General features: G+C 46.0%; 1 protein-coding gene across 4 annotated transcripts in view; it reads left to right on the top strand.

The window, feature by feature from the left end:
- AGAP1 (ArfGAP with GTPase domain, ankyrin repeat and PH domain 1) overlaps nt 1–16558 on the top strand; it is a 1166515-nt gene that overhangs the window by 1135999 nt on the left and 13958 nt on the right. For all 4 annotated transcript variants that reach the window (XM_078681380.1, XM_078681378.1, XM_078681379.1 and 1 more), the window contains one exon: nt 14509–14764. In XM_078681380.1, coding sequence (XP_078537506.1) covers nt 14509–14764 — 256 coding nt within the window. The remainder of the gene's footprint in view (nt 1–14508; nt 14765–16558) is intronic.

Genomic DNA, 16558 nt, shown 5'->3' with positions numbered 1-16558 from the left:
TACTGATACATTTAAAGCCTATGACCTTTTCAGTTTATTGGTTTACTGAGGCTGTCACACGTCCTTCTAAAATGAAGGTACCTTGTTGAGGTCAGGTGTAACTCTTTCTTCGTGAACAAATAGCACATCCCCCTAATGTTTCCTTAACCCCATCCGCGCTAAGCGTTTTACCGCTGTGCGCTAACGATTCGCAATTACCGCGTCACATGACGAGCTCATCTCGTCATGAGCGTACGACAGGCTTACCTCATGACGAGCTCAGCTCGTCATGAGCGTGGAAGGGGTTAAAAAGAATTCTAGTGAATATTACCTTACTAATTGAAGAGTAAAAGAAGGTTCCCTTTCTTAGGGTTTGGCACAGAGGAGAGGGCACAGTGCCTGTTAATGTTGATCGCATCAATCTGCAGGCGACCACTTCCCTCCAGAGACATCAGGTGGAAGATTGTACAGTGCAGGTAACACCGAATGGGTGCATCAATCAAGACACCAGCACTGACAAGGGTATGAGAAGTGAGAGAGGGAAGTGTGCGAGTATCACAAGGAGAAATGCATCAATCCAGAGACCTACATCACCGTGAGCATCGTGTGTGGTGGGAGGACCGCTGCTACAGGGACAGGTGCATTAATTTAAGGAGAGATTATAGACTACACCAGTAGCGTTTGTCTCGGGCTGAATTGGGAAGCTTTCCAAGATATTCATATCTGCAATCAAGAAGTAAATATGTCACTTGTGCTCAACGTTCCAATTTATTTGATGACATATGGGGTAATTTTCCTTTAATATTTATCCTTTTGATGCTCTGTATTTTCCATTCTCAGTCCTCGGCAGGCTTGATTATCTTCCACTGGGATGGTACACACACTGTAAATTGTGTGTGGAGAGGGATCAGGCAGCCGTAGCTCATTCCCTGCCCCTGGCTCCGAACTTCCAAGCTGCTGCAAATAACACAGCACAATTAAAAGAAAGTTGTTTTTTTCTCTTTATTTCCTTTTCCCTGGTTTAAACTTTTTTCTGCTCCCTTCAGTATCCAACCGTTGATACTGTTCAAGGTCAAGGATTTCCTCTGATTGGTGGTTTCTGGGAGGGCGTGGAAATCTAGAACCGAGCTGGACCAAGAGCAAAGAGGAGTAAACATGTAGTAAATAAAACCTGAGGAAATAATTCTGCTCTTGCGTTGGAGCACAGAATATGTGCACTGCATGCAAAGGCTCTTTTCCCACCTCGTCTCGTCAACCTTCTAAAGGCTCAGACTAAGAAAAGGTCCTTCTTGGCAAGCATAATTAACTTTTCAGATATGAAATTGTTTCAGGAGTTGCACTGTAACCAGGTTTAATGCACCAAGTATCAGAAAACTAAAACTTGTCAAAAGTAAAGGACTCTCCCAGATATTAAACGGGAGATACAAACTAATCATTCATTTCTCAGTAGAATGGACGGAGAGTTCATAAACACAGCACCCATCTTCCACCAAAGAGTTCATAAACTCGGAAATCACTGCTAGAGACTACACTTAGGCAGGATTCATAACCAGTAAGAGTAAATAGTGCACCGCTAACAGAAGCTCCATTCCAAACAGAGTCCACTAACACAAGCTTCATCTACATAATGAAGTCTATATCTTGCAGGCGAGGTTCAATTAATGCAGGGTTTCTCACATTTCAATATAGTCACCCTTAACAGTTAGAAAATATTGAACTCTAAAATATGGAATTAATAATTAACTATTTCAATTAATAAGAAAAGTGGAGATTACATTAGCACACAATTAATTTCCTAAGAAAGTAAATTGAGGCATTTAATGGATCATGTACTCATTTCTTCATTCAATATGTTCACAGAAGTATCTAACGAAACTGATGAATCTTCCAGTAGGTTTAATTAAATCTACAGTAGGAACAAATGGCTACCTTTCAAATTGATGGCATGCCACCTACAAATTATCTCCTGATAGAATCCACTGAAAAAAACAAATTGATCTCCCAATAGTTTAAATAAAGGCCACCGGCCATAAAGGATTCATTACCGCTAGATAAGTAGTGACACACGAAAATGGATTCCTCTTCCAGTTGTCTCGATGGAGTGTACCTTTGAGATATGTTGTCAGGTCGGCACTGCTGGGATAGTGTGTGCTGCCTAGAAATAGAGCAAGAAGATAACACCTAAACTTTTTGTTAGTGCACTTCAGCCAATGTATTGAAATAATGTGTTGTTTTGCAGCCATATTGTATTGCCACAGTGTCTTTGACTGTCTGAATTGGCTTCTTTGTTGTCTTAACTAAGCTATCGTGGCCACACACTTTTCCTCGACCAGCCTTCTTCTAACATTTGCAACATAGCATCCACTGTCCTTAGTCATAATTATGTTTAATGGTCCATCCCCACCCCCCCTTTTTATTGTTTACATCCTGTGCTTGCTCTTTCACCACACTACTCCTCTTCCCCATTCCTTATATTTTATATCATTTTATTCCTCAACTTTTGTCCTTCATAATATCTCCCTTCGTGTGATATTAGTCATCTGATATTCTTTGTTGGTTGATTCTGTGCTCCCTGGCAGGCCTAGCGATTCTTTTATGTTAATTTATTTTGAAATGGCTCTTCTCTTCAGGGTACACTTTCCTTGTTCTATAGCTCAGACTTGACCTCTTCTGTTTTCCTGCATCTCTGAAACCTCTATTACTCAAGATCTTCTGCTTTGTCATATCTTTTGTGTTTCCCTAGAGCAGCAGTGTGTGAGAAGTTTCCCTTGGGGTCTTCTGTGACAGCCATTTTCTCATCTCTTTGACTGGTACCTCTTCCCTGAGTCGTAAAATGTGTTCTGAACTTTCTTGGACTTCTTTCACTTATTACACCACTTTTCCATTTTCCAGGTTTCCTTTTAAAATGGCTACATTTGCCTTCTTGGCTTACACTTCTGTCAGGCCTTTTCTAGATGTTTTGGGGCTGATATAGCATAATAGGCAGAATCTCAGATTCCTACTTTCTCTTATGTGTCATTGTCCCAGGACCATATATCGTGTTGCTTGCAGTGGTTAGCCAAAATCCTCAAAGTTTCCTTGGTTCTCTGGTTAAGAACAGTTGATAAGAGGTTTAGAATCACATACTATATCAAAGGATAGTTATAATTACTAAACGTCATTGTGCAGCTCTTGATTAAAATGAATGCCTCTTTAATACACCACTGGAAACATACAACAGGTATAGCACCAGCTGAAGTACTCCAGAGAAGATGAAGACCTACCGACGGAAGATTGAGCAAAATGGGCCAAAGTGGTGAATAAACCAGCAAACTGGCATGGAACATCAATAACTATAGATAACCTTGACAACAAATGAATCCTTCAACCAGCTTACCACTGGCGAAATCCGATGATCAGAGAATGTGCAACTGGGCACCCGGGACTGTCGAGGGAGAAAGAAAATACTCCCTTTAGATTCTGCCCAAAATCGCATCACATGCTTACGCAGAAGAACTCCCAGAAGGGTTGTAACCTCTGCCTCCCAAAAGTTCATCGCACTGAAGTCTGTGAAGCATTTGTCTATTTCCAGCCCATGACCCTGAAAGCAAGGAAAAAAACAAAGGTGAGCTTATTTATGCATGATGCAGTGAGTGCAGAGTGAGTGCCAGAGTGACTGTGAGTGCAGAGTGAGTGCAGAGTGACTGTGAGTGCAGAGTGAGTGCCAGAGTGACTGCGAGTGCAGAGTGAGTGCAGAGTGAGTGCCAGAGTGACTGTGAGTGCAGAGTGAGTGCGAGAGTGACTGTGAGTGCGAGAGTGACTGTGAGTGCGAGAGTGACTGTGAGTGCGAGAGTGACTGTGAGTGCGAGAGTGACTGTGAGTGCAGAGTGAGTGCGAGAGTGACTGTGAGTGCAGTGTGAGTGCAGAGTGTGAGAGTGACTGAGTACAGAGTGAGTGTGAGTGACTGAGTGCAGAGTGAGTGACAGTGAGTGCAGAGTGAGTGACAGTGAGTGCAGAGTGAGTGCCAGGGTGACTGTGAGTGCAGAGTGAGTGTGAGAGTGACTGTGAGTGCAAAGTGAGTGCGAGAGTGACTGTGAGTGCAGAGTGAGTGCGAGAGTGTCTGTGAGTACAGAGTGCGAGAGTGACCGAGTGCAGAGCGAGTGTGAGAGTGACTGAGTGCAGAGTGAGTGACAGTGAGTGCAGAGTGAGTGCCAGAGTGACAGTGAGTGCCAGAGTGACAGTGAGTGCCAGAGTGACAGTGAGTGCCAGAGTGCCAGTGAGTGCCAGTGAGTGCCAGAGTGACAGTGAGTGACAGTGAGTGCAGAGTGAGTGCAGAGTGACTGAATGCCAGAGTGACTGTGAGTGCAGAGTGAATGCCAGAGTGACTGTGAGTGCAGTGACTGTGACTGTGAGTGCAGAGTGAGTGCGAGAGTGACTGTGAGTGCAGAGTGCGTGCAGAGTGCGTGCAGAGTGAGTGCGAGAGGGACTGTGAGTGCAGAGTGACTGTGAGAGTGAGTGCGAGAGTGACTGTGAGTGCAGAGTGACTGTGAGAGTGAGTGCCAGAGTGACTGTGAGTGCAGAGTGAGAGGGAGTCAGAGTGAGTGTGAGTGCAGAGAGAGCAGGGTATGCTTGTGCGCTTACACGGTGCACTGACACACAGGAGCTAAAACAAAGAACAGCTGAACACATGTCTTGGGAGCTTCATGGAGGCAGCCGGCCCTCTGTGAGGGGAGCAGCAAGGAGGGGACGCCCCAACCAATCAAGCGCAACTACTCACAACCTACTGTACGATTACAACACAGGCCAAAGGGCAGAGCTAGGTCTTTTCGCATTACGTAGGGTGAGCAGTGTGTGAGCGTGCAGGGTGAGCAGTGTGTGAGCGTGCAGGCTGAGCAGTGTGAGCGTGCAGGCTGAGCAGTGTGTGAGCGTGCAGGGTGAACAGTGTGTGAGTGTGTAGGGTGAGCATTGTGTGAGTGTGTAGGGTGAGCATTGTGTGAGTGTGTAGGGTGAGCAGTGTGTGAGTGTGTAGGGTGAGCAGTGTGTGAGTGTGCAGGGTGAGCAGTGTGTGAGTGCAGGGTGAGCAGTGTGTGAGTGTGCAGGGTGAGCAGTGTGAGAGTGCGGTGAACAGTGTGTGTGTGTAGGGTGAGCAGTGTGTGAGTGTGTAGGGTGAACAGTGTGTGTGTGTAGGGTGAACAGTGTGTGAGTGTGTAGGGTGAACATTGGGTGAGTGTGTAGGGTGAGCATTGTGAGTGTGTAAGGGTGAGCATTGTGAGTGTGTAGGGTGAGCATTGTGTGAGTGTGTAGGGTGAGCAGTGTGTGAGTGTGTAGGGTGAGCAGTGTGTGAGTGTGCAGGGTGAGCAGTGTGTGAGTGTGCAGGGTGAGCAGTGTGTGCAGGGTGAGCAGTGTGTGCAGGGTGAGAGTGTGCGGTGAACAGTGTGTGTGTGTGTAGGGTGAGCAGTGTGTGAGTGTGTAGGATGAGCAGTGTGTGAGTGTGTAGGATGAGCAGTGTGTGAGTGTGTAGGGTGAGCAGTGTGTGAGTGTGTAGGGTGAACAGTGTGTGTGTGTGTGAGTGTGTAGGGTGAACAGTGTGTGTGTGCAGGGTGGACATTGGGTGAGTGTGTAGGGTGAACAGTGTGTGAGTGTGCAGGGTACGAAAACTCAAACTATGTCCACCACACACACACACACACGTAACATCACACACATAAGACCCCACACATAAGACCCCACACATAGGACCCCACACATAGGACCCCACACATAAGACCCCACACATAAGAACCCACACACTCACCACCACACACTCACCACCGCACACTCAGTGCAAACTTACACACACTCACCACCACACACTCACCACCACACGCAACCACACACGCAGGCACACACACAACCACAACGTCAGTGCAAACTTTCACCACACACAGACACCATAAGTCGTCTGTGCAGGCTTCCACCAGGCACACACCACCAGACGTCAGTGCACGCTTTCCCCAGGCACACACACCACCAGCCGTCCGTGCACGCTTCCACCAGGCACACGCACCACCAGCAATCAGTGCACAAATCAATTGTTAACGCATCCACAATTAACTATTGTAGCAATGTAGTATGGTGCACTTTACTTTTAAACATATTCATCTAAAGTGCAGCATGCCACTATTGCTACAATTCCAATCCAACCCACATAATTCCAATACACACCACATGCATACACTCAATAACACATGGCTAAAAGACATTGCCATTTACAATGCCATTAGCTCTAACTCAAATAAATCCGAGGCCTATTGCATTTCCAATGCTTGTTTTAGAAAGGTGCAATGGTGCCATGTGCCGGAAGGCAACTTTAGTTCCTACAGGACTTGGTAGGAAGTCACTGGTGGGATCTGGTCCACCAGTTACGGATTGCTAGACATCCGCACAGGTGGCGATCAGCTGATCCTTGATGTGTCTTTGGGCCATCTCACAGTACATCAGAGAAGGGATTCACTGGCCACATCTCAGTGCCGGCAGTGTGGAGGGTATATGCTATGGTTCGGGGTGAGGGCATACGGTAGGAATGTGAAGGCCCAGGGTTAAACATTTGACAAAAAAGTGCATTGAAAAACAAATTGAAATGATTGTGTTAAAAACGAAGCCACTACTATGCTTTGCCTCATAGGAGGTATATGCAACCATTGTGCAGATGAACTACCATGTCCAGAATGAAGTAGGAGGGTGGCTGAGGCTGTGCTTTACTAAAAGCCCTCAGCTAAATGTAATTTGTTGTGTTCATGCTTGTCTTGTGTTTGACTAACTTTGGAAGAAATATAAAAATATAATCTAAAATGGATTTAAGAGGGAGGGGTAACTCTTGAGTACCCTTCAATATGGAAACTGCCTCCAACCAAGTATCACTTTATAGCCCGACCCAGGAAAGTTACTTCCTGGCAATGAAAGAAGATCTTCGACCAGGCAGAGTCTAGTACCATGCCTGGTACCACTGCCGAGTTAGCACCTTCGTGGGTAGCAGAGACTATCAAGTAAAAACGAAGGGAAGGTGGCTTAAAGGAAAAAGCAAAAAAAATGCAGGAATGGGTATAAGTGCTGTTATCACATATACACGAGAATTGTTTTGGCCAGGAGTAGGCTCCGAGCCCTGTGTACCCTTCTCTACGGTTTGGGATATTCTTTTTTGGGCACCTGGACCATTGTGCCGGCCTTCCTGTGCTGTAATATGTTGCCTTGCCTGTGGTGGGCACCTGGTCCTGCTTCGTCTTGCCTTGAAGTTTTTCTTGCCCATGGTAGGCAACTAATTTCAACTGCCAGGGTACCTTTAGTCTGTGGCGAGTACTTGATCCAGTCGTCCATCTGTCATTCATTTCCCTGGAATCCTTTTTCAGTGGTGGGCGCCTGTTTCCACACGCCATTGTTCTTTCCTATGAGGTTTTCCTTTGTACATTGATTTTTGTGTCCTGGATTGGGTTCTTGGTCACACGTGTCCTTCTCTCTATGGCTGGAGATTTTCTTATCCTGGAGTGTATACTTCGTTTCACCAGTCATCTACAGTCTCCCTATCGTCTTGCATTTTCTGTCTTCAGAATTGGGTATTAGCTCCCATTAGATAATATAAAATTTACCCTGAAATGAGAGGAATTTTAATTATGCTGGCAAAATTCGTGTAATTCTCGAGTTTTGCACTTAGAAAATTTCAAGTTATGTCAGGAATTTTGCTATTATACAGTTTTGGGTAATTTACAGAAAATATCTCACAAAGTGACATTTTTTGCTTGAACGAGTCTCCTGTGGGTATATTGCCAGACTTTTTGTATCCGAAGTGCCACAATGTCATGACAAAAGGCACGTTAGATACTAGCCAACCAACATCCGCTCTAAAAAAAAAAGACATTTTTCTGGTTCGGTGATGGGCACCTGGTCCTATCCGACGGACTTGTTTGCACTGAAATGTGCCTTGCTTTGGGGTATGCACCTGGGCCTATGATGCCATTTATTCCCTCCTTCCTCTCGGGAAAGCACGAGGGTTGCTCCCGGGTCACCGTACATGTTCTAGGATGTGATGCGGGACTAATCCCCATTTACGAGGAAGGATGCTCTTCACCAGGTATTTAAAAGCGGATTAGCTCTGGCCTGACACTAGATTAGTGACCAGAGAGTAAACAGTGCTCGGAGCCACAAACAGGCCATCGCCCCCTCCTCCGCTGCCGCAGACCACTCGGGTGAAATGTGTACATCATTCCTGGAGATTGCAATCGCTTCCTCTAACACGCCACTGGGGTATTATTTGCAAGTGTCAACAGATCAAACCACTGCCCCCGCTCCTTCCGCTAGAACGTGTAGACATTTCCTCCTCGGCTCCTCCATTAAAGTAATACTTTCTTTTGGTGCGCTCCCTTACTTTGCCCTCCAAAAAAGAGGCGCGTGCTCATCGAAGCACCTATCCTCGTTGAGTCTCCATTTTTTTTGTGGGCGATGACCACCTCCCCACCCACTTCCCTCCCCTCCAGCGGAGCCTCCACTGTCCTTAAGTTCCTGTTGTGTTCAGAGCGGGCATGCTACCTGAAGCTGCCCGGGTGTGCCTACCACGTCCCTGCGTTGTCTTTCAAGGGCGGCCCTGAATTAAACAATAATATCTTTTGCAGTATTTACATTTCTTAAAAATCGCCTTTTCATAAAATAATCAGTGTGCATAAACACCTTCTTACAGACATCTTGTATCCTTCCTTTTCTTTCTGTCTTTCTATTTTCCTCGTTCAATCTTCTTCCTCATCACCATTCTACTTTTCCATTCTTCCTCTACCCTATTTCTTCTAACCCACCATCCTTTACATTTTCTTCTCTGTCCTACTCCTTTTTTTCTTCCTCCATCTCTCTTCCTCCTATCACTCGCCCCTTCACTCACCTCCTTTCCCTCCCTCCTTCTATCGCTCTCACCTTACTTACTCTTTCCTCTCTGCCTCCCTCCTGTTTGTCTCCTTCACAACCTTTCTTTACTTTCTTCTTTGTGCTTTTTCCGTTGCTCACTTTTTCACCTCGCATCTTTTTTCTATAAGTTATTTTCTTGCTCATTTTGCCTTACAGCCATGCAGTCCACCTTTCCCTCTCTTCTCCCTCTCCCCTCCCTTCTCCCTCTCCCCTCCCTCTCCCTTTTAAGGAAACACCACACATTTCGTATTTTGTTCCGTGTTCATATCTGCATTTTTTTGCCTGCACCTGCAGGCCGGTTTCCTTACTCCACCTTCTCATCCCATAGCTTTTGGTTCTTGTATCTGTCCTTTACTCTAGCCCTTTCACTGTCTCCTTAGCCTCTGCAAAATATGCATGTTTTTTCACTGCCAACTCTATTCACTCAATATCTACCAGATGGGGGCTTTGTGTAATTAATGGTGTCCAGCAGAAGGCCCTAAACTCTGGCCTGCATGATTTTTAGGGCACACATTTCTGGTGGTGATGTAGTGTGTGCAGGTGCGGGTGGTGTGTGAGTTGTATATTTGACAACACTTGACCTCGATTCACTGCTCCATGCTTTTGTGTTCAGTGCATCATCGTGTCCACGCCTGTGTAAGCTTCCTTTGGGCAATGCTTGACGAATACTATTTGTGCACAGTGCTGTAGATCGAATGCTGATATACTGTTTCCACTTTTAGCTTTTTTTTTCTTCAAATGTTTTTATTCAAACAAACTTCACATTGGTATATGTGACAGTTAGCAAATCGACATTTCACTTTTCTTGCCGTTACATCTTTTCAGTCACTTTTAGCTTTTAACCCTCTTCTTGCTTGCTCTCCAGTCTTTTTCTGTGTCCTTCCATGTGAAATTCAAGTTATACGGCTTCTGGACACTTACAGTCTTTGTAACAGTAGCTGTCAAGTATCTAGGGACTTACATCTTCTTATCACGCACACTATCCAGACTGAGGGTATCATGCTTTCCTTTATGGGCTTAGATTATTGGTGTAGCGCCACAGGTGTGGGATTTAGTGCCCTAGGGCCTGAGAAGTACACTAAGTCTTGCACTGATCTGATCCAAATGTCTACTTCATCCTTTTTCACCTTCCCATCCAGATGTTTTCACTATTCCGTATTGCATTTTAGGCTTTTATTACATATGCTGAAATTCACTTTTGAATTAGTTTTGCTTTGTAAGTGAGTTAGTAGTAGCTGGCTTCTACAAGTTGATGATGGGAAAATATTATTGTAGGAAATTATCACACTTGAAGATTTTGGTAGTCCAGGAATAGAGGGCAACTAGATTTTTGTAAACCATGTTTGGAAGCTGTGACTTCCGTTACTGCACACTCTTAATGGAGAACGGTCAACTTACCTGGTCTTAAGACAACTCTAGGGATCTTGCAAGCGTTGTGTTTTACAAATCATATTTGATTTGTAAAACACGATCTTGGTCCAGAAACAGTGGTTTTTGTGATATGGTGTAAATCTGTTTAGTAGTATCTGATAGGGACTTTTAGCCGCAGATTCCTTACATTAGAATTATCCCCAGGCGTCATACTGGATCCATACATTTTTCGCAGAACCAGAGAGAGCCACTTACCCCCAGTCATGTTTCTGCTGACCTTTTTTCAACTTTTGTCGAAGTATTTTTCAGAGATTAATGTCCTGTTATAGAAGGTATGCCCACAAGAAAGACTGACTTTAGGTCCTGCAGTGCCTTCCACAGACAAATGTTGGTGATGGACCTGCACCTTGCCTGCCCCTGGTGTCTTGAGCGCAACCACGAAGCCAAGACCTGCATTGATTGTCACGCCATGCATCCCAAGGCCTTGAGGGAGCGATCCCTCAAGCTCCTTGCTGCTCGATGTGTGATTCTGCGACGGCCTCGCTCCCGGTCCAGAGGAAGGTCCCGGCATCTGTCACAGAGCCATTGATTTTCGTCGAAGTCATCCTGCGGTAAGTTCCACAAGAAAAAGAAGAGTAAGGAGTCGAAGAGGTCTTCAACTTTGCTTCCTCCATCGAAGTCTTCCGACAAGACAAGGGAGCATTGTCACTTGAGGCCTAACTTAGTGGTTGAGCCTGTGCCTGGTCTGTCTCTGCGCCTCAGTGAGTTTTTGGAGCTGGAGCTACCCTCGCCCAGCTCTGAGAATTTTATAAGACCATGCACCCCATAGTTCAGTAGCTTGTCCCTGGTGCAGCGCCTTCGGGCCACGTGAGTTTGGGCAGAGCTCCTTCTGGTTCCCTGCCCGCAGGTCCACCCCCTGCGCCACTCGGACCCTTTTGTTCCATGGATGGATCCAGACCTGCACTGTTCGTACCACCTCAACCTTCCCCCGATGCCAGTCTTGATGTCGACGCTGGCCCTATTGTTTTCCCCGACTCTGACACAGAGCTGTTGAGCAGGGCCATCACTCCTCTGATCAGGCTGCCTGATGGGGAGGATATCCTGTCACAGCAGCATGGGAGGGTTCTTCACCCAAACCTGGCAATGCTCCGCCTTCATCCGTGGAGATTGAGCAGCAACAGCTGACCGTTTTTGACCCTCCGCCAAAGTCTGCAATGTTATCTTGGCAGCCAGGCCTTCCTCCACCAAGATGGTGTACGACCAACCGCTGGAGCAAGTTTGTGGCATGGTGTACAGAAAAGCAAGTTGACCACCCTTCTGCTCTCTTTTCTCAAGTCCTTCTATTTATTCTTTCTCTTGCCCTCAGTGCTCTTTTTTGGGCACCTTAAGGGCTATCTTTCTGCCATCTCTGCCTTTGTAGCCTAGATCAGCAATCCCTGTTCAATTCCCGTGTTGTAAATAGTTTTTTGTGAGGTGTTCAACATATGCTTCCATCTTCACCCTTCATCATGCCTCAGTGGGATCTAAATTTAGTACTCAAACCTTTCTGATGTGTGCTCCCTTTAAGCCCCTGCATTACTGTTCTCTTGGGCTCCTTACCATCAAGACGGCCTTTCTGGTGGCATTAACATCTACCAGGAGGGTCAGTGAGCTCCAGGCTTTGTCATCTATGTTTCAGCGCCTAGACATCTTCCCAGACAAGATGGTTCTTTGCACTAGAGCTTCCTTTCTGCCAAAAATGGTCACTCCATTTCATGTAGGTCAGTCCATCACCCTGCCTACTTTTTAAGCTCTGTTGCATCCCTCTAAGGGAGAAGAGCGACTCCACCGACTGGACCCAAAAAGAGCATTGTCGTTGTACCTTGACAGCACGAAAGAGTTCCGGATGAACAACCAACTCTTCGTGGGGTATTTCATAGTGAAGATAAGGAACGCTCTGCAGAACCATCTCCCAGTGGATCCTGCTCTGCATTAAAATCTGCTGCACATTGGCTAGAAGCAACACCCTGAGGGTGTATGTGCTCATTTAATTCAGAGCTAAGCCTGCGGCCACTGAGTTAGCACACAGAGATCTGGTCCTGGACATCTGCCAGGCAGTAACGTGAGCTTCTCTGCACATGTTCACCAAGCATTACTGCCTGGACAGTCGGGTCCGTCGGGATGGCCACTTTGCTTGTTTGGTCCTGCAGGACTTTTTAGTGTGAAGCGGTTTCGCAGCTCCACCTTCTAGGAGGTATTGCTTTGGCATCTATTCTAAGGTAAGAAATCTGTAGCTAGAAGTCTCTGTCTTGCCTTCAGTAAAATATTATCTGGTAGAGACTTTATCTAGCCGCATATTCCTTACAGAGCCACCCATCCTCCCTGCTTTGTAAACAGATTTCTAGGGTCCAGGCTGTCCCCCCCCCCCCTTTCAGGGCCCTAGTTTTCCACACCAGTGGTCAGTGTTCTTCAGAGCTCCAATCTCCTGCCTGGCGAAAGTCATGAAAAGAAACTGATTTCCGCTCTTGGGAGTGGCACCTGTATAGGCACCAGGCACATCGCTTCTGACACGGGCGACTCAGACGAGGCCACCTGGAGCCGAGCAACAACACCTACTGGTGCGCAGGGGTACTGCTCATGAACATTTTCTGGATCCTGTCTGACGCCTGGGGATAGTTCTAAGGTAAGGTATTTACGGCTAGATAGTCTCTACCAGATAAGGTATTACCGAGGGTAAATAACTTGTTCTTTTGAGCACTTAAGGCAAAAAATGTGTAAAGTTCAGTCCTCGGAAAAGCTAAAAAATAAATTTTAAAAAAAGACATACGGGGGAAGAGGAAGGATACCATGACGCCCCTAGGCCAGGCCATAAAAACTTTTTTGCAGTGAATTTGTGGAGGAGCCTTCACTCTTAATAACTCCCACATTACATTGGGGTAGGCCAAGACCAGCTCACCCCCGAGACATTGTAGTTTCCCTGTCGGCACTCGGCTGGAGTATTTTTAAAGCTCACACTGGGTGAAAACAGACATGCCTTCCCTGCTCACAGGAACATGGGCATGGAAAAAAAAGGCCCCTGGGGCCCGAAGTGGCTTGGTGAGAGGGGGTGTGCCAATGGGTTTGATTCAGGGCCAACAGGCCGTGTTGCCAACTACACATCGAGCATCAGCCATGTGTGGTATGGGATTAGGTACCTGTGATGGGTTGGATGCAAGGCGAGACTGCAGGCCAGGCCCTGTGCTCAAACTCGCGCTATGAATGTGGGGTTGGCTGCTTGTTGCGAGATGCTGACTTTACGTATGGTAATAAAAATGTACTTTCACTGAAAATAATAAAGGTTATGGAGAGTTAGGTGAAGATTTCAGTGACAAAGTAACATTTGAAACTCAAAAAAACACTGATATTCATCAGTTATATTTATCTCAAGTAACTATAATTTGTGCCCTAAGGTAACTATATCTGGCACCATCGCCTTGCACAGTTTTCTCATCTATAATTTAATTGACAATGTTGCAGTGATATTATCAGTGATGTCATAGATGATGTCAGGAGTGATGTAATATGTGGAGTAATTAGCAATGCATGGCGTGCATGCAAGTTATACTTGCCTTAGGGCATGAGCTATAGCTACTTGAGATAACGAACTATAGCTAGTGAATGCCAGTGTTTATTTTTAGTTTAAAATGTTATGTTATATTTTCCCCTAGCCATAACGTTACTTTAACCTTTGTTTTTTTCAGTGAATGTGATTGTCTGTGTGTGTTCTCTCTCTCGATCTCATTCTCTCGCTCTATTTTCATCCATCTTTCTTTTCAACTGACATTCAGTTATTACTTCTGCCCACCAAGGTATGGGACATTTGGGTCAGCCAACTTAGCTGTTGGCTGTCTTCACAATAGGGATATTGGCACCTCCACCCAAAAGTAGTCTGCTTCTGTGATAGCGCTGGTTGACAAAGTTCTGCTTTCATTAAGTTTTACTTGTTTTTGCAGTAGTTTATTTACTTTTTTTTTGCGAACATCCATGCCCTCTTTGACGGGGGACGTTTACTTTTTTAAACTTTTAATAACTCAATTACATAGGTTTGCAAAAAAAAAAATAAATTTGCAGGTTTGCCAATGCCATGCCTACTGATTTTGCCACTGCTTGCTTATGACTTGAATTAACAGTCAGTCGCTCAAGAAACTTGGCATGAATCCATCATATTATGTATTGCGAAAGCCCAACAGCCATGGTTGATTCTATTGAAACCTCGTTTCTTATTTGCATTTCTAGGGAAGAAAAGGAGCGTTGGATACGGGCCAAATACGAGCAGAAGCTTTTCCTGGCACCATTACAATGTCTTGATCTGTCGCTGGGCCAGCAACTTCTCCGAGCCACGGCGGAGGATGACCTGCGCATGGTGATCCTGCTGCTGGCGCACGGCTCCCGGGAGGAGGTGAATGAGACCTGTGGCGAAGGCGACGGACGCACTGCCCTTCACCTGGCCTGCCGGAAAGGGAATGTCGTACTAGTGCAGCTGCTCATTTGGGTGAGTAGAAGACAGAACTAAGGGTGTTCCCTGATCCCTGACCCGCTGCATCTATTGATTCTGCTGGCGTGTCATGGTAACTTCATTCTAGATCTGTTTTCTGGAAGTTTTCGATGGAGGAGGTGAGAAGAGGTGGAGCAGTGCTCTACCATGGACCACCCCTTATACCATGCTCTTGTTAAGGGAAGTAGCAAGACTTGGCAAGATGTGAAAGCAGCCAGTAATGCTCCTTCTCACCCCACAGAGAGCATTTGGTCTCCTCCTTACACAATGCTGTCCTTGTGGGTCCAGTAACTACACTGTGAAATGGTCCTTGCTTCTTAACCATGGTGTGCAGCCATCGGGTAAGTCCACCTCACCCAGCTTTCTCCGCTCTTGGTGCATAGAGCGCACTCCTTCTACAACTACCTGTCTAAGGCTCCTTCATCTCCATGGATATTAGACATCTCTCTTGCTGTGGAAGCTCCTTGTCCACCCTCCGTCCTTCGGGGTTTAGAGGTGCTTATGTACCTGTTAAATGGTAGGCGAAGGAGTAAGAGTTGAATGCTGTATAGTGAAGATTAAGGAATTAAGAGGCGTTAAGAAACACCCTAATCGTGTCTAGGAAGGGCGGTCTTTTAATGGCTAGCCACTTTTTCTCGGTTGCTGGACAAACGGGTACAAATGAGGGCCTGCATGCATAATTACATATTTGCATATGTTCTCACATGCCAGTGTGCCCCATATATAAGTATGCGTGGATTTTCACATCAAGTCCACTTACCTTTAAATGAAGGTGCGAACCCCTCCTCTTCTCTCTGCAGTTGGTATGTTCTGCTGTCAATGAGCTGGTTTAAATACCTTTGTGCCTGCACAGAACACCTGTTACTGTCGAAGTGCCCTGCTGGCCCTCGTGTGGCTAGACCAACGCTATACAAATACTCCGAGTTAATATAAAAATCGTTCAAATGAAAAAATCACATGTATTCATTGGAAGAAAACATTCTGGTGGAGAGTTCTAACTATTGTCTAATATCATTTACCAATCATTGAAATAAAAATCATATAATACCATTCAAAAACGTTAGTTGAAAAGCTGTTGCGAGTATAGCAATGCAACCTTTTTTGTATCACAGGCCAGTCAGTGCTTGCTTAGCAGTATCCTTTAATGGTACCGTTGTTTACTACCGGTCCCAGCGCCATCACTTTTGCTCTTCAAGGACTGTATTACACAAAGTGCCACAGGACCACAACGTGTAGTGTGCACCATAAGAGCACTCTGGTGTTAAACAAGTGGCTGCAGACACTTGTGCAGCACGTTCTGTAATACAGATCACACTGATGCACATATAGTGCTGGCATGATCCTAAGGGACATTTACTCATTTCCAGGGGGACATTTGCTACATGAAGTTGAAGAATGAGTTTCCGTTTAAGTTTGTGCCGTATTAGACGCGGCCACGGAGGCAAAGGAGATTCATGGGGCATGTCTACTGTGTGCCACAAAGAGGTGGTGCACAGTCAGTGTGTCCCTTGAAAGGGTGGGGGCAGGAGGTGCCAGGGAACTCCCAGGTGCCCTCCTGCAGGCGGATGCACCCACGCACTGCATCCACCCTCTGCACTACTTTTTAAAGCACCTGCCTGCACTGTGAAAGGCGAACTGGCTAATGCAAACAACATATCTGCCTTACACTAATGTTCTGCCCCTAGTGAAGGTGCGAGTTTGCAACTGCCCTGCTCCCCGGGGGCAGTGGATTAGCTGTACTAGGGCATAACAACCAAGTCTGTGTCCAGCGCACCCTTTTAAAGATGTTCG

This window comes from Lissotriton helveticus, chromosome 3_1 (genome assembly GCF_964261635.1).
Source record: "Lissotriton helveticus chromosome 3_1, aLisHel1.1, whole genome shotgun sequence".
NCBI classification, from domain to species: Eukaryota; Metazoa; Chordata; class Amphibia; order Caudata; family Salamandridae; genus Lissotriton; species Lissotriton helveticus.
Note: the sequence above shows the minus strand (reverse complement) of the source record. Positions and strands in the feature narration are given on the sequence as shown.